Source organism: Podarcis erhardii, assembly GCF_964252035.2.
Source record: "Podarcis erhardii genome assembly, chromosome: 10".
Taxonomy (NCBI): Eukaryota; Metazoa; Chordata; class Lepidosauria; order Squamata; family Lacertidae; genus Podarcis; species Podarcis erhardii.
Genome location: NC_138500.1, coordinates 3,182,870 through 3,208,485, shown reverse-complemented (window position 1 = coordinate 3,208,485; position 25,616 = coordinate 3,182,870). Strand labels below are relative to the sequence as shown.

The window sequence follows — 25,616 nt, the reverse complement described above, 5'->3', positions numbered from 1 at the left end:
CCTGTAAAGCACGATGAGCGCCGCAACCCCAGAGTCGTTCGAAACTGGACTTAACTTTCAGGTGTCCTTTACCTTTACCTTTTTAAGGGCATAAGAAGAGCCTGCCGGATTCGGCCCAAGGGGACCAATCTAGAATCATAGAATCATAGAATCATAGAATCATAGAATCATAGAATCATAGAATCATAGAATCATAGAATCATAGAATCATAGAATCATAGAATTGGAAGAGACCACAAGGGCCATCGAGTCCAACCCCCTGCCAAGCAGGAAACACCATCAGAGCACTCCTGACATATGGTTGTCAAGCCTCTGCTTAAAGACCTCCAAAGAAGGAGACTCCACCACACTCCTTGGCAGCAAATTCCACTGTCGAACAGCTCTTACTGTCAGGAAGTTCTTCCTAATGTTTAGGTGGAATCTTTTTTCTTGTAGTTTGGAACCATTGCTCCGTGTCCGCTTCTCTGGAGCAGCAGAAAACAACCTTTCTCCCTCCTCTATGTGACATCCTTTTATATATTTGAACATGGCTATCCTTAACCTCCTCTTCTCCAGGCTAAACATGCCCAGCTCCCTTAGCCGTTCCTCATAAGGCATTGTTTCCAGGCCTTTGACCATTTTGGTTGCCCTCCTCTGGACACGTTCCAGTTTGTCAGTGTCCTTCTTGAACTGTGGTGCCCAGAACTGGACACAGTACTCCAGGTGAGGTCTGACCAGAGCAGAATACAGTGGCACTATTACTTCCCTTGATCTAGATGCTATACTCCTATTGATGCAGCCCAGAATTGCATTGGCTTTTTTAGCTGCCGCGTCACACTGTTGGCTCATGTCAAGTTTGTGGTCAACCAAGACTCCTAGATCCTTTTCACATGTACTGCTCTCAAGCCAGGTGTCCCCCATCTTGTATTTGAGCCTCTCATTTTTTTTGCCCAAGTGCAATACTTTACATTTCTCCCTGTTAAAATTCATCTTGTTTGTTTTGGCCCAGTTCTCTAATCTGTCAAGGTCGTTTTGAAGTGTGATCCTGTCCTCTGGGGTGTTAGCCACCCCTCCCAGTTTGGTGTCATCTGCAAATTTGATCAGGATGCCCTTGAGTCCATCATCCAAGGGCATCCTGATCAAATTTGCAGATGACACCTAGTCATCTAGTCACAGTGGTCAGCCAGATGCCCACCAGCAAGACCCGAGTATGACCCCACCCCCACCAACGCTCTCCCCACCTGTGATTCCAGGTGATTGGCATGATTCAGAGGTGAGATTATCCAGATGGTGGAGGGACGGCCTAGCCATTGTGGCCAGTATTATTGATTATTATTTATCTTTTGTGTACCTATGCCACCCTTTTCTCTGGGGAGCTTAAGGTACTGTATTTGCTTCCCCACTGTCGCTCCTCATTTAATCCAAACAACAACCCTGTGAGGGAGGTTAGGCTGAGGGGAAGCGACCGGCCCTCAAGGTCAACCACCATTGGCAGGACTGGCAGCAAAAGCAGCAGATATGTTTTATACTTAAAACACTATTTAGTCTCTTGCTAATTATGCAGTTTCAAATGCGCATTTTATATTTGACTACCTTTAGCAATGCTTTGTTTTGAAATGTTGAAGAGAAGGTTTTTCATTGTTATATTAGCTGCGTTCCGTAGTTGGCCTCCTTTGTAATGTTTTATGTTCAAATCTTTTAAGACAACATTTTAGTTTCCTGTTAACTATGTTACTTTCAATCAGGCACAGGCAGACTCAGCCCTCCAGATGTTTTGGGACTACAGCTACCATGATCCCTAGCTAACAGGACCAGTGGTCAGGGATGATGGTGATACGGAAGGGGGGGCATGTCTTCTTTACCTTCTTCTTCGCTACAATATATCCATTTATTCCCAATTATCAATGTCAAAAAGGGACTAAAAATCTATAAAATTCACAGAAACTCAACATGCCAATTTGCTCAATTTCTCTAGGACTCCATGACACCTCCCCTGTCCTCCATAATCCCTCAAGCAAGGTGTCAAGACCCTAATCCTGTCAAATCACTCTGCCAAATCTTTCCTCCGGGCAATGCCAGTACATGGACCATTGTCTTCTCATCACCGGTACTCAGGATGTGCTTATCTGCGCATATCTCCAGCTCTGCATATCCCCCCTCCCTCTTCCATATGTTAATCCTGTGTAACCCAACCTCTTCTTAATGTATTCATGATGTAACTGGGATGTATTTTGCACTGTATTCTGGGACATGGAGGGAGTTTCAAAAGTTCATGTCACCCCTTTCTCGCTGTTGAATCTCACCTTGAACCTGTTGCGCGATAAACTTGGATCTTCTGCAGTTTGCTCCTGTCTACGGCTGAGCTCATTTTCCTCCGCAGGGACCCACGGACTTAGTCCGATGAGCTGGGTGGCAGAGCAGCCTCGCACCCAGATTTTGCCATAACAATGGGAACTGTAGTCCCAAAACAGCTGGAGGGCCAAGTTTGCCTGTGCCTGATTTAAATGCATACTTTGCATTTGACTTTCTTCATGACTGCTTTACTCTCGATGGTTTTGTCTTAAAAATATAAAGTGGTAAAAATATATATATATATATAAAGTGGTATACAGTGGTACCTCGGGTTAAGTACTTAATTCATTCCGGAGGTCTGTTCTTAACCTGAAACTGTTCTTAACCTGAAGCACCACTTTAGCTAATGTGGCCTCCTGCTGCCACCGCACAATTTCTGTTCTCATCCTGAAGTAAAGTTTTTAACCCGAGGTAATATTTCTGGGTTAGCGGAGTCTGTATGTAACCTGAAGCATATTTAACCCAAGGTACCACTGTAGATGTTATAAGAGAAAACTGCTCCTTTATCCCCTTATGGGGTACCTAAGAGCCTGTATAGAGTCCTTATATAGGTGCTCTATTGGTAGGAGAAAATAAGAGGCCAACCATAAAATATTGAGAAACAAAGCAGCTAGTAAACCTGATCTTTATTAAAGTGTTGCAACAGGGTCCCCCGCTCACCCCATACAGGCAGTGAAAGGAGGAACCCAGAACATTGGTGTGCAAGCCCTTATATAGACTTTCAAAACTGACCACCACCCCCCAAACATCATACATGCATCACAGAATGAGGTGGTCTCCAGCAGAAATTTGAGTGTGTTGCTTCTCTCCTGTCTGCCAGGATACTTGCCTTATTATTATCTGATTGCCTTTTCTGGGTAGCCTGGCCATTCCTTGGAGATGGTAAATACTTAGTTCTTGAATCTCTTACACACATTGAGAGAGTGTGCTCAGCTTAACAGATACTTGCCAGACTGTATTTACAGGGAGGTGTAAGCAGCCCCTACAGTCCAAAGACAATTGGAAAGCTTTTCTCCTTGCAGAGAAATATTTGAGGTCAATTTGGGAGAGTCAAAAATGGCTTCAGGATTGTTCTCCTGTACTATTTCAGAGACGTGGTTTATATACTTATGTACATGTTTGCCTTGTATATTTATGAAGATTTATTTAATAGATATATGACCTTAGAATTCCTATAATGCAGAAATGAAATAATAATAACAATAATTTAAATAAAAAAACCTCCAGTGAAGGAAACTCCTCCTTAGAAGGTGCTGGCATCTCCTTCCTTGGAGACATTTAGGTAGAGCTTGGATGGCCATCTGTTAGGGTTTCTTAGCTGCAATTCCTGCATTGCAGGAGGCTGAAGACCCTTGGGGGTGTTAACGGAGAAATCTGAGGGCTTTATCAACGACTTGGATGATGGACTCAAGGGCATCCTTGAGAGGTGATATGATAGCCATGTTCAAATATATAAAAGGATGTCACATAGAGGAGGGAGAAAGGTTGTTTTCTGCTTCTCCAGAGAAGCGGACACGGAGCAATGGTTCCAAACTACAAGAAAGAAGATTCCACCTAAACATTAGGAAGAACTTCCTGACAGTAAGAGCTGTTTGACAGTGGAATTTGCTGCCAAGGAGTGTGGTGGAGTCTCCTTCTTTGGAGGTCTTTAAGCAGAGGCTTGACAACCATATATCAGGAGTGCTCTGATGGTGTTTCCTGCTTGGCAGGAGGTTGGACTCGATGGCCCTTGTGGTCTCTTCCAACTCTATGATTCTATGATTCCCTTGGACAAAAAACAAGGACACCAGCCAGGAATACCAGAGCAAAACAGCAGCCAGTAGGCTTGGTCTTGATTGAAGACTGTCGCAACAGGACTCCCACCTGCCACAAGGTGGAACAAGATGGAAGCCCTGGGATGGAACCCAAACTCACTAATACACCATGAAAGGGGAGGTCTGGTGGCAGGAATCTGAGCACCCTGGACCCTGCCCCATGGTTCCCCTTGCCCTCCACCAAACACCCATCAAGTGAAGCAAAAGAGATCTTTACATTTCCCTGTTTCCCAGTCCCAGCCAAGTGAATCACACCATTTGTCTTCATCAGGGTTTGTTATTTCTGGAATGGCTACCTGTCTGGCACTCAGGTATCAGGATGCCAGGGATTATCACTCAGGCAGAGGGGCTGCTGAGTAGCTGAGCTCACATCTCTATATGAACTTCTGAAGTTTTCCCAGTGAGCCAGTACACAGAGACATTTATCAGTGAATTCTTATATTTGGTATCGTGCAGGAGAGGCCCTTTGAATAGATAGGAAGAAACTGTGATGAAGTGTTTTGGGGACAAATAACAAAAGTCACAAAAGTGATGGTGCTGATTCTGGTAGTGGGCTGCATGTGCATGATATCTGCTGGAGGGGAACACCCCCAACCTATACACAAATTCCTGCAACAGGGTTCCCTTGCAACCCTACCATTCTCTGATTCTATGAGGAATGAAGGAGACTGGTACCAGTGCAAGTGTTGCCCATGGGGAACCTGGCCCCTACACGAATTTGGCTGGGGATTTAAATCATCCCTGCCCTTCCGCAGTGTGTGTCTGGGGGCGCATGCTCACTCTTCACAAGGATGAGTGGAAGCCCAGGGGTTTAAGTAGGTGAAAGGGCAACTGGACGCCCAGGAAGGAGGAGGGAGGGAAGGGTCCCTCCCTGGTGATGCAACCAGGGGGCATCTTGCAAGGGGGGGCACAAGGCCAAGGGGCGGGAGGACTGAGTCTTTCCTGTTTGTTGGTTGAAAGAAGAGGAATCTGGGGGGTGGGGGTGGGGAAAGCACAAGAGGGGAGTTCAGGTCCTGCTTGCGAGGGGTTCCTAAATGGCCTCGGCCCTGCATACCTGAAGGAGCGTCTCCACCCCCATTGTTCTGCCCGGACGCTGAGGTCCAGTGCCGAGGACCTTCTGGCAGTTCCCTCCCTGCGAGAAGCCAAGCTACAGAGAACCAGGCAGAGGGCCTTCTCGGTGGTGGCGCCCACCCTGTGGAACACCCTCCCACCAGATGTCAAAGAGAAAAACAACTACCAGACTTTTAGAAGAGACCTGAAGGCAGCCCTGTTTAGGGAAGCTTTTAATGTTTGATGCATTACAGTATTTTAATATTTTGTTGGAAGCTACCCAGAGTGGCTGGGGAAGCCCAGCCAGATGGGTGGGGTAATAATAATAATAATAATAATAATAATAATAATAATAATTGGGCAGAGCCACCCTGCCCAGGCGCCACCCAAACCTCTTTCCTCCTCCAGGAATTTCCCCAATCTTCTTTTAAAGCCATCCAGGTGGCGGTCCCTGCCTCCTCTGGCAGGGAGTTCCGCAGGTTCACTCTGGGTGCTTGAGCGCGGGGTCCAACTGGGGGGTAGCGCGCCTCCCTTCGGAGGGAGAGCCAAAAAGCAGAGCAAGCGGTGCAGAAGTCGAGGCACGAGGCATCTTCGGAGGTGGCGGGACGCGCGCGCGGAGGGGGGGGGGAGGAGGCGGCGTGTCAGACGGGGCTAGCCCCCCCCTTCTCTGGCCAACAGCCCAGTGGGTGAGAGGTCACTGCAGGGGCTGGGGGGGGGGAGAGAGAGGGTGGCTTCTGCACAGCCCGGGCGTGTGGCACGTGCAAGGCGTGTACAGCCGTCGGGGGGGGGAGGCGTGCAAAGGCATCAGGGAGCCCCTCCCCACGCTCCCTCCCCGCCCCCGAGCTTTCAGGAGGGGAGGGGCCGGGCGATGCGCTCCGAGACCCTGGATCTGCCCCGCGACGCCAGTTCCCACGGCCGCCCCGTCCAACAAAGCTTTCCTTCCGGGCGGGTCGGGGTCAGCGCCGCCCCGTCGGAGGAGCCATAAGAGGAGGACGCGTGGCCGGCGGACGGGCTGCGCGTCGCCGCTACCGGGAGAGGAAGAGAAGGAGATCCGGTAAGTTATTCCCCCACCCTCCGTCCCGTCCATCGGTTGGGGTCGTCCGGGGAAGAGGGGTCGGGGCTGCACTAAGCCTCGACGGCCCCTCGCCTCTCCCCCCCACTGGGAAGAAGGGACGCCATGGGTCGGGAGTAGGGGAGCCTCTGCCCGTCTAAGGGTCCCGGGCCCATCGCCAACGGGACGGGCTGGGAATGGCGCCCCGGGCACCTGGGAAACCCTGCAGGGTCGTCCGCGCCCTCCCAGACGGAGCTCGGGTCGGAGAAGACCGTCGTCCCCCGCCCCCGCCCCCCCCCCACGACACACGCACGGCTAACCACCCGCGGTCCGACTGGATCCGGGGCGAAGCGTCAGCCCAGAGGGACTCTGCACGTGCTCCGGGGTAGCCTGGTTTAGTAACATGGGTCGTTTTTCGGTCCAGGCAGGGACGTTCGCCTTCCAGTTCCTTCTTGCCTACTTCAACATTTTGGGCTGTGTATGGGCTGAAATCTTCTCCTAGCTATATCTGGGAGACTTGCTAGTTGAAGCGCTTGCAACAGGAGTCATGCGTTCCGGAGCGCGTGCAGAGCGCCTCCCGTTCCTTCGGGCCCTTCAAAGTCATTTTATTTATTGGTCTTCTATCCCGCCCTTTCCTCCGAGGAGCTCAAGGTATGGCTTACATGGTTCCCCTCCGTCTCCCTTAATCCCCAAGAACCCTGCGAAGTAAGGATAGGTGAGACAGTAAGGCACTGGCCTTCGAGGTGAGCTTCATGGCCGTACTGGGCAGGGCGGGATTTGAACCCTGGTCATAGTCCCCACCCCAACCCTGCGAGGAAGTTGAGCCTGAGAGGCAGTTTGGCCCCAGTTCCTTGCATTTGCCCTGATGGCTAAGTGACAGTCCCAGCCCTGCTTCTAGGAAATGGACCTCGAATGCTGCCCTCTGGCTCTCTTTGGGGGTCCTCCTGTGTGCAGAGCGGGGCTCCCCTTCCTTTCACCAGAGGCGGAGGCTGGTAGGCAGCTGCGTAGGCCAGCCGGAGCCTGCTCTTGGGGAAACTGAGGCACGTGGAGGAGTGGGGAAAGAGAGCCCACGTAGTTTCAGAGCAGATTCTCTCTCTGAGATTCCTGCATTGCAGGGGGTTGGTTTGGATGACCCTTGGAGGTCCCTTTCAACTCCTAGCATTGCTGACAGGAGTGAGGCATTGTCAGCATCTATCTATCTATATTTATTAGTTTTTTGACATATCATTTTCAACAGTAATTAAACATACTTTCATATCTTATACCAGCTTTTTTGACTTCCATCAGTCACATTTGAAAAATTTCCAATCTATTCACTAAATATACTTTTCTTGCTTCCACAATTACATTTAACTCATAACTAATATCTCTATTCTTTCTCTACTTTGCAATGCTTCATACATTTCTCCTTACAAAATGTCTTGTAGCCCTACAAGGGTAATTTGTTGATTACAGTTGCTCTTCAAATAGTCCATATATTTCTCCCAATCTTCTGTAAATCTCTGGTCCCGCAGGGTTTGAATTCTTCCTGTCATTTTATTCTGCATGGTCCATTAATTTTGTCTGCCACTCTTCTTTTGTCGGAATTTCTTCTTGCTTCCATTTCTGGGCTAAGTAGGCATTGTCAGCATCTAAGACCTGAGCTCCGAATTTACTTGCGAGATGGTCTTGCCCCGCACCCATGCCCCCAAAACTGCTTGAGCATGGCGCTTCCCCAGGAGTCACATAACCCCCACCCCTTCTACATTGGAGAGGACCCAGTCACTGTGCATGTACCCTTTGGAACTCCCTGCCTTGGGATATCAAGCAGGCGCCTTCGCCGGATTATAGTAGAGTTTTGATTTTTTTTGCACGTTTTAACACATTGTAATCTTTCCCTTTTGTTTTCCTCCTTTTATCTTTCTGCAAACCTCACCGAGGCTTCCTCAGTTTTTACAATGAAGCGGTTTATAAATTCTGGGAAACAAATAAAATAAACGCATCTGAGTTTGAGAAGGCTGAACGATGAATCTGAGAGGCCTGCCAGTGGTGTGTTGCGGTTGAATCTAAAGCTCCCTCTGAGAGCCAGTGCGTTATATAGTTTAACTTTGAAATACAGTGTTACCTTGCAAGACGAAATTAATCCATTTCGTGAGGCTCTTTTTTCGTCTTGAGAAGCAAGCCCATTGACAGCTTAGCAGATTAGTGGCTTTTAGTGGATCAGCTGATAAGCGGCTTAGCGGCTTAGGAAAAGGGGGGAAGGGAAAAAAACCTGCAGGAACTCGCAAGACATTTCGTCTTGCGAAGCAAGCCCATAGGGAAATTCGTTTTGCGAAGCGCCTCCAAAACGGAAAACCCTTTCGTCTAGCGGGTTTTCCGTCTTGCGAGGCGTTCGTCTTGCGGGGCACCACTGTATAAAATTTCCTTATTATTTGCATCAGATGTCAAACAGATAAACAGCTATCTGACTTTTAGAAGACATCTGAAGGCAGCTCTTTATAGGGAAGTTTTTTTTTTTTTAATGTTGGATGATTTATGGCATTTTATATTTTTATATTGTGCTGGAAGCCTCATAGAGTGGCTGGAGAAACCCAGACAGGCTGCATATTATTATTATTATTATTATTATTATTATTATTATTATTATTGACTGCCTCTCCTGGTATGCCCCGTGGAGGACCTTAAGGTCCACAAATGACAACATTTTGGAGGTCCCAAGTCGCAAGGTGGTTAGATTGGTCTCAACTAGGGCCAGGGCCTTTTTACTACTGGCCCCAACTTGGTGGAACGCTCTGTCCCAAGAGACCAGGGCCCTGCAAGACTTGACATCTTTCCGCAGGGCCTGCAAGACAGAGCTGTTCCTTTGGTTTGGACTCAGTCTGACCCTTATTTTTCCCTCCCCTTATGGTTTTGATCTATGGGCTACTTTTAAAATGAGGCTGCATTTTAAATTGCATTTTAATCTGTATTTTAAATTGAGTCCCCCCCCCCACGCCCCATTATGTTTTTACTGTAATTTTACTGATGTTAGCAGCCCAGAGCCTCACTCTGGCTCGCGAGGGTGGGGTATAAATTATTATTATTATTATTATTATTATTATTATTATTATTATTATTATAATATCAGGTACGTGGGAGACAGCAGGCTTCAAATGCCATCCCCATTGCCAAAGATGATGTTTCTATTTCAAGCCATACCAATCATTGATAATGTTAAGTGTTTAAAAGAATGGCAGAAAGCGTTGTCTAAATTTATCTGGCAGGGAAAAAACCCCAGAATTAAATATAAGTTACTAACGGACACTAAAGAATTAGGGAGATTCTCCCTGCCAGACCTGAAGATATATTTCGAAGCTGGAGCTTTCTGCTGGATAAAAGAATGGATTCAATTAGACAGTGTTGATGTGCTGGATTTGGAGGGATTTGACAACGTATTTGGTTGGCATGCATACTTGTGGTATGACAAAGGTTCACAAAGGTTTTAAAAATCATATAATTAGAAAATCTCTATACAATGGTGCCCTGCAAGACGAATGCCTCGCAAGACGAAAAACTCGCTAGACGAAAGAGTTTTCCGTCTTTTGAGGTGCTTCACAAGACGAATTCCCCTATGGGCTTGCTTTGCAAGACGAAAACGTCTTGCGAGTTCTTGCGAGTTTTTTTCCCCTTCCCCCCTTTTTCTAAGCCGCTAATAGCGCTAATCCGCTAATAGGGGTGCTTCGCAAGACGAAAAAACTGCAAAACGAAGAGACTCGCGGAACGAATTAATTTCGTCTTGCGAGGCACCACTGTATAATGTTTGGACAAGATATAAAGATCTCTTAGGAGGAAAAACACGCAGGTGGCTTTCACCAATGGAAGCCAAGGGTATGAGAAGCTCTTTTGGTGACCTTGGGGGGGGGGTGTCATCCACTGCCCTCTCTCAGCCTGACCCTACCTCACAGGGTTGTTGTAGGGCTTCAGGGAGGAGAACCATGTAAGGACCTTGAGTTTGGAGGAAAACTTGAGATTTAAGTGCAGGGAATAGGTAATAGGAGGAGCGTGGGGCCTCTGTGGCCAAAATCAGAGGTGTGAGTTGCAGCCACTCAGGGGTCTGTTTTCTTCTCAGGAGCAAGTCCCGGATCTGTGCCCGCCATCACCATGCAGTGGGTGGTGAAGATCTACCTCCTGGGCCTGGTACTGTCTCTTCTGTCTCTGCTCTTCGGGCTGATGGGCTTCTTGGGAGACCTGATGCCCTCCCATGGGCTGGACCCCTGCCTCCCTGGCCGCTGGGTGGAATCGGAGGGCGGCAGCCTTGCTGACAGAGCCCCCCCAGGCCTCTCGGGGGATGACAAGCTCAGGACAAGCAAAGAGATTGGCCCCTACGCATGATCCGAGGGGCTTCGCTGGCGGCAAACCAAAACGACACGGATTATGTGGGGTTTTTTTTGAGGGGTGGGGTTAACGTGGATGGGGCTGGGTTTGTATGTGCCTTTGCCAACCTGCCCTGGTGAAAGAGGGGGCTGGCAGCAGAAGCCCAGCTGGCCTGGGGGAGCCTCTGCACCCTGTGAATTGGGAGACTTATGGGGCAGGTGTTGGAACCCCTGTGGATCGATATGGAGACGTTGCCCTCAGCCCCACAGCAAGCCCAGACTCTGCAAAAGGGACGCCTATTGATCTTCTGCTGTGGGACATGGAGAAGAACACTGAGGACTAGCGACTTGGGGCCAAGAATATGGCAGACATCTTCTGCTTCATAGCCTTTTCCGAACGCAGAAGGCCTTGATTCTCAACAAACTGGGCTGAGTCACGCTCACTGAGCTTTAGACTCTTGGCTATGCACACAGAAAAGGTGTGCCAAGTGGCCGAGCCTGGCTGTTGGACCGACCTGCATTTGGCGAAATTGGGGCGCAGGATTGAGCACCCCGAGCAAAATTCTGGGCTCCCTTCATAGAAACATCTCCCCCTGTTCTTCGGCTCAATAATGGATCTGTGTTCTCATCCTGTGAAAGTCTGCTAGGAATCTGTCTGCTTACCCCAAGGTTTAGCCATGCTGTCGCCAGCCCACCTGCAAGCCGCAGTTGGTGGGAGAGGCCTGCTGGACTGTGGATCATTATTATATTGCGGGAGGGGGTCCCTAACTCGTCCCCTGCAAGGGAGGGCAGCTGTGGGGCAAGGCAACCCCAGAGGCTGGGCAGGGGGCGCTGGAGAAGAGAAAGAGACCTGCCCCTGGTGTTGCCAGGCTGCCCTGCCCTCCTTGAGGTGCTTCAAACAAAATCCCTGTGCTTTTAATATCTGTAGTTTATGAAGACACCCCAAAAAGGATGCTATTTGGTCTGGAAGGAGCAAGGCAGTTGCAAAGGAAGGGCTCTAGCATGCCCCCTGGTGGCGGCTGCTAAGAGTTTCAGTGGAAACAGCTAAAAGTATTTTTAAGGACTTGGGGAAATTCTAGCCTTTGGGTGGGTGATTCAGGGGTGCCTTTTTTGTGCTGCAAACCACCTCCTGGATCTTGCTGGAAAAGCAGAATGCTGTATCCTAAATTCTTTGCTGCGCCTCCCTCTCTGAAGAAAGGATGGAAATTTTAAGCCTGTTGAGCTGGTCTCTTCTGAAAGGGAACGTTTGTGATTACTTCAATAAATGGCAACTCTTTTTAAATAAATATATATAAAACTCAAAATATGAGCTCTTTATTTGTGGGGAGGGACTTTTTCTGGGAGCAGGGAAACGGGGTGCTTGAAAAAGCTCCCCCCGTCACCCCCTACTTCATAGCTGTCAACTTTTCCCTCTTCTTGCGAGGAATCCTATTCAGAATAAGGGCGTTTCCCTTTAAAAAAGGGAAAGGTTGACAGCTATGACCCACTTGCTGGAAAGGGCTTTTGGTTTTTTGAAGGAAGGGTGACTGATTTCAAAAGATGCCTTAAGAAGAAATCAGCTGAGGTGCTCCCCCCCCCCCCCAGGTATGGAAAACTCCCGTGAATGTTTATGATTGAAGAAGCATTCTGTGCTACCCAGAAGCTTACTTCCAGAAGGGCAAAAAGGAACAGAAATTCACATACACAACACCCCAGCTGTGTTGCTGGTGCCTCTGCTGGGCAGCAACTGCCCCCTCCCAGGAACAGCCCCCCCCCCAGCTGGCCAGTGTGACATCACAGCTTCAGCCAGGTAGCCCCGCCCCTCTGCAGGGTGTCACCGCTGATGCTGTGGCAGCAGAGGAGCCCGGCTGCTGCTGGCTGGCTGGGCCAGGGAGGGCCGAGAGTGGCAACGGAGGCCCCCCCGAGGCATGCTCACCCCCTTGAGTGCCCATGTCTAGAGGGGCCTTGGCTCGCAAGCACAGTGCTGGGGAGGAGCTGGGCCTGGAAGGGGGCTTGCTGTGCCAGCTGGTCCGCTCCCCAGATTACAACCTGTTTCCCAACTCGGCGGTCTTTGAGAGCAACTTCATCCAGGTAGCTCCCCCCCCCCGGGAGGTTTTTCAGGAGAGGTCAGATGGCCACCTGCCTGGGATACTTCACCTGAGATTCCTGCATTGCAGGGGGTAGGACTAGATGGCCCCTGGGGTGTCCCCTTCCAACTTGTGATGTTAGCCTGGTTTGGGCCGGGGGTGCTTGCTTTTATTCGACAGGTGACCAAGAAGGGGAAATGGGTGGACATCACGAATTCGCCCACCATTGTGACCATGGGAGTGACTTCCTCGGACCCCTGCCTGCCGCTCCCCAACGTCTTGCTGATGGGGCGCCACAGGGTCCCAATCCGGAGGAGCCACAGCAAGGCTTTAAGGCGTCCCCCTCTAGAGCTGACCAGGTAAAGTGCAGAAAAGGGATCTGTTGGTATACAGTGGTACCTCGGGTTACATACTCTTCAGGTTACAGACGCTTCAGGTTACAGACTCCGCAAACCCAGAAATAGTACCTCAGGTTAAGAACTTTGCTTCAGGATGAAAACAGAAATTGTGTTCTGGCAGCGCGGTGGCAGCGGGAGACCTCAATCTGGCCCGCTGACTGTCCGGGAATCAGCGTGTTTTTACATGAGTAGAATGTACCCTTTTATTTAAAATTCATCTCTGGGTTATTTGTGGGGCATAGGAATTCATTCATTATCCCCCCCTTCAAAATATAGTCTGGCCCACTGCATGGTCTGAGGGATGGCAGAAAAAGGTTGCATTTGCATTCTATAACACTCAGTAGTGAGGTAGCTTAGCTAGAGGCAGAGTCCGGCCCGAGGTGAGCTTCACAACTGGGGGGGGGGGGATTCAAAACCTGGTCTCTTCCGTGTTCTCAGGGCCAGATTTAGGTGTGATGAGGCCCTAAGCGACTGAAGGTAATGGGGCCCTTGATATGTCCAGCTGTCCTTTGTCAACAACAAACGATCACTGTTTTTGTGCTGAATATATGCTATACGGCAATTGATGGACCTAATAGCTAAACCACAGAGTTAAACCACAGAGCCTAGGACCTGCCAATCAGAAGGTCAGTGGTTCAAATCCCCACGACGGGGTGAGCTCCCATTGCTCGATCCCTGCTCCTGCCAATCTAGCTGTCTGAAAGCACGTCAAAGTGCAAGTAGATAACTAGGTACTGCTGCAGCGGGAAGGTAAATGGTGTTTCCGTGCGCTGCTCTGGTTCACCAGAAGTGGCTTAGTTATGCTGGCCACATGAACTGGGAGCTGTACGCCAGCTCCCTCGGCCAGTAAAGCGAGATGAGCGCTGCAACCCCAGAGTCGGCCACAACTGGACCTAATGGTCAGGGGTCCCTTTACTTTTACCTTTTATATCACTCAATAGTGAGGTAGCTTAGGCAGAGTGGCAGAGCAGGAGAAAACCAAGGAATATTTTAGGGAGCAGGCTAGCAGGTGGGGCCCATGACTTGCTTCCTAAGAGCTTACACAACACAAAACACTGTTGCTGTATGTAGGTTTTATTTTATTAGTTTTTTATCTTCTATTTTGGAAATGTACACCCAGGTTTTTTTCTGTTAATTTTTTTTGGGAGGCCCCAAGAGAGTTGGGTCCTAAGCTAGAGCTTGTTCAGCTTATACATAAATCTGGCACTTCTTGTCCTAATTCAACACTCTAACCACTGCACCACACTGTTTCTGAGCCTCCCCTGCCCAACAGCGCCCATATCCTGACCGCCTCCACCACTTTGCCCCAGGCTGCTCCCCCTGCGCTACGTCCGCCTGTCCGTCCACGATGAAGCCCAGCGCATCCTGCGCGTTCAGACTGTGACGGGGAAGGTCTACTACCTGCAGCTGCACCAGGAGCACCCCCACGCCGTCTTTGCCCTGTGGAGCCGCCTGGCTGAGATCCTGCAGAAGGGCCTCTCCATCACCACCAAGGACCCCAACATTCGCATCCGCCACAGCTTGGTCCCCAGCGGCAGCAGCCCCTCCAGCAGCTCCTCTGGTGAGGTAAGCGGGCTGCTCTTCTCGCAAACTCCGGCACAGGGAGGGACGCGGTCCGAGGTCTTGGGGGAGGCGGTTCTTGTGGGATGTGATCCATGAGAGGCAGTCAAGTACAGTGGTACCTCAAGTTACATACGCTTCGGGTTGCATACACTTCAGGTTACAGACTCCGCTTACCCACAAATACTACCTCGGGTTAAGAACTTTGCTTCAGGATGAGGACAGAAATTGTGCTCCGGCAGAGTGGCAGCAGCAGGAGGCCCCATTAGCTACAGTGGTGCTTCAGGTTAAGAACAGTTTCAGGTTAAGAACGGACCTCTGGAATGAATTAAGTTCTTAACCCGAGGTACCACTTTTAGCTAGGACTGCTCTGCTAGCTCTCAGCTAGCAGAAGCACTGGGATTATTCCCCCATATGGGGCAGATCCACACGTACATATTTGTAACTAAGTCTGCCTTCAGGGATCCAACTATGAACTGATGTGAGTAAACTTCTTTTATTGACTTTGAATAAGATTATGGTGTCGTTATTCTTTTAAGAGGGATTCAAGGGAACTTACCAGGAACGTACAATTCAATCTGAGACAGACTGAACTGTTTAACAGTGAGAGGCTCACACGAGCCTGCAACCAGGTATCTGCTGTGCATAGAAAAAGGGGAATGTAACTCTGCTAAGGAAAGGAACTTGCTAGCGCAAGTTAGGAAGGATATTAATAAACAATATATTCTCCCCTGCCGCCCTGAACAGTCCCACAGTTCTTGCTCTGGCCCCATGTGGGGGTGTCTGGGCATCTTGTGGATGGATGTGGGATCACCATCTTCAGCAGCTGAGCAAAGTTGCTGCGGCTGGTGGTTAGGAATGTTCCCAACACTCTGCTGGAGCAAGTCGAAGGGAGAGGTCACTCAGGGAAAAATGGCTGTGCAGGGCTGCAGAAGGTTTGTCTGCCTTATTGGCCTGTCCAAGCTCTCCACGTGAATTTTCTGTCTTTGGGCGATGCATTATTTGTGTCTTTCATTTGTGTTTCCACTCCCTTTCTTTTCTCTGAGGAGCTTGATTGTAAGCGGTGGGTGGAGGAGAAACACCTCAAAGCAGGTTACAAAAAGATAAACCCGGAAGAATTTACGACAATACTTTAAAACATGCAAAAAGCTAAAATACAGGCAAACCCCCATTTATGTGGGACTGAATTGTTCGTTCCTGGTAAGTTCCCTTGAATCCCTCTTAAAATGCATTCAGATGCATTTAAGTGGAAGAGTGTATATTTGAAACGCCATTGAAAAAATCTGCAAACTCCCTGTTCTGCCACCGGCCCATTTCGCCCCTTTTTGGGACATTTTGGGGTCACTTTAGGGTTTAGCGTGATGTGTGTGTGGTCATGCACATATCAGACACACCTAAAATGGTCACTGCCTTTACTGAAACAAGTTAGAATTCACGCTGACCTTCTTGGCATCTGGGTAGGTTGGTCTAAACAGAAGCTGCTTTTAGTGGGCGCCAGAAAAAGCACATTGAAGGTGCCTGCTTGCTATCAAGAGGCAGGGAGTTCCAAAGTTGCCACACTAAAAAAAATCAGGTTCTTGCAAATGCAGAACAGATATTACATGGTTTTCCTGCTTTTCATTTAATCCGCACACGGTCCTTGTGAGGGTTTGGCTGAGAGGCAGTGACTGTGCCAGTGAGCCACCTCCTCCAAGTGGGGATGATAATAATGATAATAATGATAATAATGATAATAATAATAATAATAATAATATAGACCCCAGCTTCCAACACATATAAAAACATAATAAAGCACAAAGCATTAACAATCTGATCCAGTGTGAAAAGTCACAATATATTGTAAAGTGATTTTATTTATTTTAAACCATTTATATTAAACAAAGCAATATTCAATAACCCATTCAAATCTAATACTGTAAAATTAAATGCCCGCAAATAATAATTTGAAGGATGGCTAATCGGTGCTTGTTTGCAACTTTGGCAGGGTTTTGCATTATGATTGCTGCAAACGGCTTTGATGTGCATTTTTATGACAGAGCGGCATTCAGATACTTGTTATAAATAAATGAACCTGGTGGTGGGGCAGCCAGGGGGAAATGGGGGTTGCCTTGGATTCACAGCAGCCTCTCTGGTTCTCTCTCTCTCCCACCCTCCCATTATGGCCTCAGTACATGGACAGGGTGACCCGGGGAAGGAGCGAAATGAAGAAAGCAGGCAAGAAGGTGAAGGGTGCCCTCGCTCACATCTCGAAAAGCCCACCGAAGGACAAAGGCAAGAGGAAGTAAGTGGCCTGGACTTATTTCATGGGGCTCATTACCAACAGACGCAAAATTGTAGAGCTGGGAGGGTCATTTAGCTCAACCCCATAAAATTCAGGATTCGCAGCAGAAATCATCCCAGGCAGGCGGCTGCCCAACCTGAGTTAATCTAAGAACATCAGAAAAGCCGTCTGGGCCAGGCCAGTCTGGTCCAGCCTCTTGTTCTCACAGTGGCCAGTCAGATGCCCATCGTGGGAAAGCAGCAAGCAGGATTTGAACACAAGGGCAACTCTCCCCTCTGGGGTCCTGAAGCATTAGATGCAGAGCATAGCCATCGTGACTCTGAATTTCTCTCATCCTCTTTAAAAGCCCTCCAAGTTGATGGCCACCATTTATTTCCTCCTGGGGAGGAGTGTCATAGTTTAAAGGAGTTTTGAAAAACTGCCAATGAATCATAGAACTGTAGGTTTGGAAGGGACCCCCAGGGTCCTCCAGCCCAACCCCCTGAAATGCAGGAACAAAAGCGAAAGGATCCTTGACAGAGGGCCGCCCAACCTCTGCATAAAGACCTTCAAAGGAGGAGGAGAGGCCACAACTTCTTGTGTCTTCCTGATGTTTAGTCAGAATCTCCTTTCTTGCCAGTTATGCTGTGAACTGCCCTGAGATCTACGGATGAAGGGGGGGCATGCAAAGTTAATAAATAATAATGATAATTTGGATCCGTTGGTTCATGTCCTAATGGGCACTTCCCAGTGCTCTCTGGCACAACAGCTGGAGTGTTTTCTTGCAGGCTCGAGAGTACATTTTTGACACAACAAAGGGTGCCCTGGGAATGGCTGGCAGGCAATGAGACTGGGCAGGACTCCTCTTCCTCTGCCTGGGGCTAGCCTGAGGGGGGCAGCTGCCCAGGTCAGTGGGGAGGAAACGGCAGCTCTGGGCTGGAGGGGCAGAAAACGGACAAGCAGGGATCACAAAGTCCACTCTGTGCTGTGTGATGGCTGGGAAAGTGGAATGAGCTTTAAAAGCAAAGAAGTTACTTTAGTGGTGGACGCCTTGGTTGTGATTTCTGCATTGCAGGAGGTTGGACTAGGTGACCCCTGGGGTACCTTCCAACTCCATAATTAAAGTTAAACGATGGAACACTCTGCCGCAGGAGGCAGTGGTGACCACCAACTGAGAGGGCTTTAAAAAAGGAATCAACAACAACAACAAATCCGTTTATTGTGAGGACCATGCCTGTGCACAAAAATCAACACTACAGTAGTTAAAAATATTAAAATTCATTACATACTATGCCAACAAAACCTTCTTCCCACAAGATAGAAAAGGAGGGAAAACAAGCAGTGAGTTAAACAGACGGTGAAGGGGTCTTTACATTGTCGTGTATAAATCTTTCCCTGGCTTTCATGGCCTTCATCACAAAGACCGCTACCACATGGGTAGTGCGTGGGTTTGCATCAACTAACAAAAATTTTACTCTATCTTCAGGACTGGTTATAGAGTTTAAAAAAGGAATCATGGCATGGAGGGAGGCAGTGACGCTTCTGAATCCAGTTGTAGGAAACCACTGGAGGGGAAAGAGTTCCTCTTGTGCTCGATTCTTGCTTAATGGTCTTCCATGATGGGCACCCAGCTGGCAACTGGGAGAACAGGATGGACCATTGGCAGCCTCTTTTTATGCCTTCTGTGGGAGTGAGTTCCGCAGATTAACAGTTTGTTGTTTAGTCATTTAATTGTGTCCGACTCTTCGTGACCCCATGGACCAGAGCATGCCAGGCACTCCTGTCTTCCACTGCCTCCCGCAGTTGGGTCAAACTCATGCTGCTAGCTTCGAGAACACTGTCCCACCATCTTGTCCTCCGTCGTCCCCTTCTCCTTGTGCCCTCCATCTTTCCCAACATCAGGGTCCTTTCCAGGGAGCCTTCTCTTCTCATGAGGTGGCCAAAGTCTTGGAGCCTCAGCTTCAGGATCTGTCCTTCCAGTGAGCACTCAGGGCTGATTTCCTTAAGAATGGAGAGGTTGGATCTTCTTGCAGTCCATGGGACTCTCAAGAGTCTCCTCCAGCACCAGAATTCAAAAGCTTCAATTCTTTGGTGATCAGCCTTCTTTATGGTCCAGCTCTCACTCCCATACATCACTACTGGGAAAACCATGGCTTTAACATCCCAGTTTAGGGAAGCTTTTCAATGTTTGAAGTTTTATTCTGTTTAATATTCTGTTGGGAGCTGCCCAGAGTGGCTGGGGAAACCCAGCCATATGGGCGGGGTATAAATAATAATAGTAGTAATATTAATATTTTTAAATTATTATTATTAGCATTACTAAAACAGAACACAGAGCTTTGAGGCATATTCCATACGGTTTAAGACACATCCTTGTGTCACATTTTGTCTCCTTCCCTGACAGGGTGTCATTTCAGGGAGATTACAATGACGAACTCTCAGCTCTCTCCAATGACATTAAAGGTAAGCAATTCCCCCCCTCAAAAAAGTGCTTATTTCTGCCAATAGCCTGAACCCACCTGCCATTAGATGCCACTGAGGCCCTGCAAATCCCAGGTGTGCCGAGTCAGAGGGAGGAAGCAGTGGGGCAGACACTCAAGTCTGTGTCTCCAAAGTAGAGCAGGTGTGTGCCATGTCAAAGGCCCTCAGGATCTGCTGGGCATGAGGGTCAAAGTAAATGGCCCTGGGTGCAAAGGAGCCTTTCCCCAGCCGGGTGCCCTCCAGCTGTGTTGCCCTATAACTCCCAGCCAGCACAGTGAATGGTAAAGGATGCCGGCAGCTGGAGTCCTGCAACATCCGGAGGGAGCAGCTATTATTATTGCTATGAATTTATTTATTGCCAGCACAAGTTAAGGCATTAAAGGACAATGTTAAACACAGATTAAAACAACCTCCAGCCGTAAAACGAAGGCTGGTCCCTAAGGACATGTACCTTGAGTGGCGAAAGCCAGAGCAAAGAGGTGCGTCTTTGCTATGGGATGGAAGCAGAGTAATGAAGGTGTCAGGCACACCTCTGTGGGGACGGAGGCCCACAGCTTAAGGGCCGCAACAGAGAAAGCCCTCTCCCCCCGGGACGCCAACCCCAAGTCTCTGAGGGTGGAGGAACCATCAAGAGCCCCCCACCTCTGCCAATGCCAGCACCCGAAAGGGTCTGTAGCAAAGGAGGTGGCCTTTCAGATACAGTGGTACCTTGGTTCTCGAACTTAATCTGTTTTGGGAGTCCGTTCGACTCCCGACACCATTCGAAAATCAAGGCGTGGCTTTCGATTGGCTGAAAGAGTTTCCTGCACTGAATCGGAAGCCGTGTTGGGCATTTGGCTTCCAAAAATCATTTGCAAACTGGAACATTCACTTCCGGATTTTGCAGTATTCGGGAGCTGATTTGTTTGGATGCCAAGCTGTTTGTTTACCAAGGTACCATTGTATTTGCAGCCCAAGTCATTAGGGGCTTTAAACACCAACGGAAAGCCCTTGAATTGGGCCTGGAAATGAACCCCCTACCAGTGCAGCTGTTTTAAAATGGGGCTTATATGAGAACCCCAGACAGGAATCTGGCTGCTGTGTTTTGGGATGGCTGAAGTTTCCGAGGCGTCTTCAAGGGCAGCCCCACAGAAATGGTATTGCAGTAGCCCAGCCTGGAAGTTACCGGTGCATGGAGTTCAGAGGCCAAGTTGTCTCTTTTCAAAGGGGGCCACTGGCAGCTACAGGGATGCGGGTGGCACTGTGGTCTAAACGCCCGAGCCTCTTGGGCTTGCCGATTGGAATGTCGGCAGTTTGAATACCTGCGACAGGGCGAACTCCCATTGCTCTGCCCCAGCTCCTGCCAACCTAGCAGTTTGAAAGCACACTAGTGCAAGTAGATAAATAGGTACCACTGCAGTGAGAAGGTAAATTGCGTTTCCGTGCGCTCTGGCTTCCATCACAGTGTTCTGTTGTGCCAGAAGCGGTTTAGTCCTGCTGGCCACATGACCCGCAAAGCTGTCTGTGGACAAACGCCGGCTCCCTTGGCCTGAAAGCGAGATGAGCGCCGCAACCCCAGAGTCACCTTCGACTGGAATTAACCATCCAGGGGTCCTTTACTTTACCTTTTTGCTGGTGGCTCACAAACTCCGAAGCCACCCCAGCTGAGCCCAGAGGCTCCTTCAATTTTAATGCAGCAGCTGTAGCCGCAGATAGGATGGAGACTCCCGAACAGGCATCCGCAACCTTCAGCCCTCCAAATATTTTGGACTACAATTCCCATCATCCCTGACCACTGGTCCTGTTAGCTAGGGATCATGGGAGTTGTAGGCCAAAACATCTGGAGAGCCGTAGATTGGGGAATGCCTGCTCCAGAAGAGGAACTGCTGAGAGAGAAAACGGGTGCCAGAATCTTCTGGAGAGGAAGAAGGAATTCCTTTTCCTAACCAGGCACCAGAAACTCCCACTCTCAGCATTGCAAGGAGATGGAGCTGGAGCCCCCAGGCAGGGCAGGTTTAACCATTTGGCACTGATTAATGCGGGGTACCGGTGGCGCTGTGGTGTAAACCACTGAGCCTAGGACTTGCCGATCAGAAGGTCGGCGGTTTGAATCCCCGCGATGGGGTGAGCTCCCGTTGCTCGGTCCCTGCTCCTGCCAACCTAGCAGTTCGAAAGCACGTCCAAGTGCAAGTAGATAAATAGGTCCTGCTCTGGCGGGAAGGTAAACAGTGTTTCTGTGCGCTGCTCTGGTTCGCCAGAAGCGGCTTAGTCATGCTAGCCACATAACCCGGAAAAATTGTCTGTGGCCAAACATTGGCTCCCTCAGCCAGTAATGTGAGATGTGCGCCACAATCCCAGAGTCGTTCATGACTGGAATTACTGTCAGAGGTCCTTTACCTTTACTTTAATCCTGCCTTTTCCTCAAAGGACCACAAGAGGGCATATGTGGTTTTCTCTCCCTCCTCATTTAATCCTCCCAGCAACTCTTTAAAGTAACTTAGATTGAGAGACGGCAGGTACCGCCCCCCAGGGACCCCCCCCCCAGTGAGTTTAGGGTCAAGTGAGAATTTGAACCCTGTTCTCTCAGGACCTAGTCCTCATTTCATTCCCACAGCAGCCCTGGGAGGTGGTTTAGGTGCACAGGCAGTGATTGGCCCCAGCACACCCAGTGAAAGCTTTAGGGCTGAGGGGGCATTTGAACCCGAGTCTCTCCCAGCTCCTAGTGGCACTCAATTAAAATATTCAACAGTGATGAATCTAGCATACATAAAATCAGCAGCTGAGTTATTTTTTTTAAGGTCAATGCGCTTTTTTACTTTTATTATTGAAAATTTTTTTGGGGGGGTGTTATTGAAAATTTTGGGGTGTAATGTTTTTAGTAGTTTTCTAATTTTTTTTTTCATTTTTAAGCCATAACTCTAAAATAACTCAAAAATTTTACTTGGTACTGAAAAGCGGTGTCCATAGGCAGGGAGTTCCAAAGTGTAGCTGTTTGCAAAGGCAGGATGGGGATTATGAGGCACCCATTGCAGTGCCAGTTCCACAGTTTGGAGCAGCGAGGAGGGCATATATATATGGGCCCCAGTGTTTGGGGTGGTCTCATGCCTGCCCCCTTAATTCCACCTTGCAGGGGCGCCTTTGCAGTGCGATCTGAGCCCTCCCGCTTCCTTCACCCGCTTTCCTGTCCTCTGCCCCTCAGTGCTGTTCTACGACATGCCCGCCCCCCTGGTTTGTGCCCGGTGCAAAGGGCGCCTCTCCAAGATGTCCCGCCGGCACAGCCGAGAGCTCAGGCCTTCCGAGACGGATTTGGACCTCCTTCCTTGGATAGACAGCAGAAGCTACGGACTCTGGCAACAAGAGACGCCTTCGTGGTTGCAGCCCCTCAACCGGCTGAGCAGCCTGGCTGCTGCAGGCCTGAAGTAGAGAGACGGGCAGAGGCGCTTCGGCTCGGTCGGGGCACCGGAGATGAAGGCTGGGCAGCGATGCCACTGGGGAAACTGAGGCACCGGCTGGCAGAGACTAGAGAGAGAAATCCAAAGCGTAATAAAACTATATGGCTGGGTGTGAGCGGCATGGTGGGCAGCACTTTTTTTGGAGGGGGTGTGGCTTGGCGTTTCTGGCTTATGTTCCTGCCCCCTTTCTTGTCCTCAGATCTCATGGCAGGGAGGACGAAGGAAAAGTGACCAGAAGAAGAGTTTGGATTTGATATCCCACCTTTCACTCCCTTTTTAAAAGGAGTCTCAAAGCGGCTAACATTCTCCTTTCCCTTCCTCCCCCACAACAAACACTCTGTGAGGTGAATGAAGCTGAGAGACTTCAGAGAAGTGTGACTGGTCCAGGGTCACCCAGCAGCTGCAGGTGGAGGAGCAGAGACGCGAACCCAGTTCCCCCGGATTACGAGACTACCGCTCTTAACCACTACACCACACTGGCACTACACCAGAAATGTCCCCCCCCCCCCCGCTGCAATTTCTAGCATTCACAGGGCTGGGAGGATGTACAGTGGCACCATGGTTCTCAAACGCCTTGGTACTCAAACACCTTGGAACCCAAACACTGCAAACCCAGAAGTAAGTGTTCCGGTTTGCAAACCTTTTTTGGCAGCCGAACATGCTCCATTTTGAGTGTTATGCTTCTGATTTGAGTGTTACACTGAGGCCTGTCTGTTTTTACTATTTATTTTGCGTTTTTGTTTTTGCAGCTCTTTTTTGTTTTGTTTTTGTGACTGTGTGGAGCCCAGTTCAGCTGCTGATGGACTGATTGTGTGACTGCAGTACATTGTTTATTGCTTTCGTTTTATGGATCGATGGTCTCATTAGATAGTAAAAATCCATCTTAAATTGCTGTTTTAGGGGTGGTTTTTAAAAGTCTGGAGTGGATTAATCCGTTTTGCATTACCTTCTATGGGAAAGCGCGCCTTGGTTTTGGAACGCTTTGGTTTTGGAGTGGACTTCCGGAACGGAACGGATCCCCTACAATGTAGGAATATCAACTAGATCCTACATGACAGGTATCCATCCAACCTCTGCTTAAAAGTGTTCAGCGAAGGAGAGTCCACCACTCTTCCTGGAATCCTTCCTCTGGGCAGTTTATGACTTATCACTCTAGGTTCCTTTTTGCAAGGAGCATGGAAGAGGCTGGCATAGCTTCCCCCAAAGGATCCTGTGTGTCTCAGTTCAGTTAGAAATCCACAGGATTCCCCAGGATTCCTTGGCACAACGGTTATTAAGCCAGATATAAATCTGGTGTGGATATTTTTCTTAGCCAAAAGGGGTTGGCACAGACAACCCGTTGTGTCAGTTGCCCCCCAGAGATGCCAAACTTGACCCAAAATCCATTTTTGAACACTCTGCCCTTTTGTGACACAAACAACAAACCCAAGTGTCATAGTGCAGTCTTTGCCTTTTCCAACCCATCCAAAATTTTCTCGTAAAACCTAGACCTGCGAGTGTTTTTCCAGTGTCCTGGACACACAACCTCAGGTGGCCAAGCAGCAGCGGCGTAGCATGGGTTGTCAGCACCCGGGGCAAGGCAAGTAATTTGCGCCCCCTAACCCGGGGCAAGACAAGTAATTTCGCCCCCTAACCCTGGGCAAGACATGTAATTTTCGCCCCTAACCCCTAACCTGCCACCGCTGCCAGCTTCTTCTTGCTGCTGCCTGGGCTGCTGCCATGGGGCTCTGCTACAGCCTACGCCCGAGGCTCTTCGGCGACTCCGGAGGCGGTGAGCGCCCCCCCCAGATGTTGCGCCCGGTGCGGCCGGCCCCCCCTGCACTCCCCACACTACGCCACTGCCAAGCAGAAGACACATTTAACTAAATCAACAATATTTCTGCTTCTGGGAAGAGGCCATTTCATCACTGAAATGAAGCAGAGCAATCAGGAGAGGAGGACAAGGAGATGCCAGCGGCTCAGGAGAGCAAATATTTGGGGAAGGCGGAAAGAGGGCTTACTGGCTGGGATTACACCAGGCTCACCTGTTGTGGCCTGTAGCCTGCAGACCTGCTCAGGGGGGGCAGGTGTGCTTCAAACTGAGCAGGTGATAGACTGACACCTCAGGACCAGGTTTACCTAGTTCAGCATCCTGTTTCTGATAGCTTTGGGGGAACAACAGGTGCAAAGGTGACTGCCCTGCCTGGAGTGTCATTTCCGTGTGCCAGTGCCTCACAGTGCATGTGAAGTTTTCTTTGTTGCAATGGCCACAATGCCAGCCCATAATATGCTTTCACTTTATCGGGATTTCCCCTTGCAGCAGAAAAGCTGGTAAAATAAAAACAACCCGTTACATATCTGCAGCCAGTGTTGGTGGGGACGCTCCACAAATCACAGAAGTAAAGTATTGGGGGGGGGGGTTGAAGGGATCCCCAAGGGTCATCTAGACCAACCCCCTGCAATACAGGAATCCCTGGCAGGTGGTCCTCCAACCTCTGTTGAGAAACCACCACCTTCCAAGGGCAGGGCTGGATGAACCATGAAGCAAAATGAGCATGGGCTTAGGGCATGTAATGGTTATGGGTGGGTTACTCGTGCGTAAATTGCCTCCACTTCAGTTAGATCGTTTGCTCAACCATGTTTAGGGTAGAGCTCGCCCTCCGTGACCTGTTAGTCACTTGCAGAATCCGTCAGTGGGCGTTTCTTGAATCTCTTCCAGCATAAAAACTGTTTGACCCCAAGTCTCCCCCTATGTTCCCTGCGCGGAACGCGTCTGCGCAAGTACCTCATGTCTTTTGACTGTCCTGGCTTCTCCCAAAGAATCCTAGGAACCACAGTTTGCTAAGGATGCTGAGACTGGTTAG

General features: G+C 49.4%; 2 protein-coding genes across 4 annotated transcripts; both read left to right on the top strand.

Moving 5' to 3' along the window:
* Nucleotides 1–1,189: 1,189 nt before the first annotated feature.
* LOC309351647 (uncharacterized protein) lies at nt 1,190–11,881 on the top strand (the record flags this gene model as incomplete). Its single annotated transcript, XM_081879434.1, has 3 exons — nt 1,190–1,252; nt 5,961–6,249; nt 10,334–11,881. 3 exons carry the CDS (start codon nt 1,190–1,192, stop codon nt 10,594–10,596), a joined length of 615 nt encoding a protein of 204 aa, XP_081735560.1. The 3' UTR covers nt 10,597–11,881.
* A 503-nt stretch (nt 11,882–12,384) lies between these two features.
* Nucleotides 12,385–22,888, top strand: LOC309351930 (Golgi-associated RAB2 interactor protein 1A-like). Of its 3 annotated transcripts, none has more exons than XM_081880137.1 (6): nt 12,396–12,647; nt 12,824–13,002; nt 14,352–14,607; nt 16,770–16,882; nt 19,266–19,324; nt 22,452–22,888. In XM_081880137.1, the coding sequence occupies exons 1-6, from the start codon at nt 12,507–12,509 to the stop codon at nt 22,742–22,744; spliced, it is 1,041 nt and encodes a 346-aa protein (XP_081736263.1). In that variant the 5' UTR covers nt 12,396–12,506; the 3' UTR covers nt 22,745–22,888. The 3 variants fall into 3 exon arrangements, with proteins under 3 accessions (XP_081736265.1, XP_081736263.1, XP_081736264.1); XM_081880138.1 differs by having other exon boundaries at nt 12,399–12,647; nt 22,521–22,888; XM_081880139.1 differs by lacking the exon at nt 12,824–13,002 and having other exon boundaries at nt 12,385–12,647.
* Nucleotides 22,889–25,616: the final 2,728 nt, after the last annotated feature.

Bases quoted from the DNA above. Each gene is read 5' to 3' on its own strand.
- LOC309351930 (XM_081880137.1), top strand. From the start codon at position 12,507: ATGTCTAGAGGGGCCTTGGCTCGCAAGCACAGTGCTGGGGAGGAGCTG. The intron at 13,003-14,351 runs GTAAAGTGCAGA...ACTTTGCCCCAG, and splicing joins CCCCCTCTAGAGCTGACCAG to GCTGCTCCCCCTGCGCTACG. The intron at 16,883-19,265 runs GTAAGTGGCCTG...CTTCCCTGACAG, and splicing joins AAGGACAAAGGCAAGAGGAA to GGTGTCATTTCAGGGAGATT.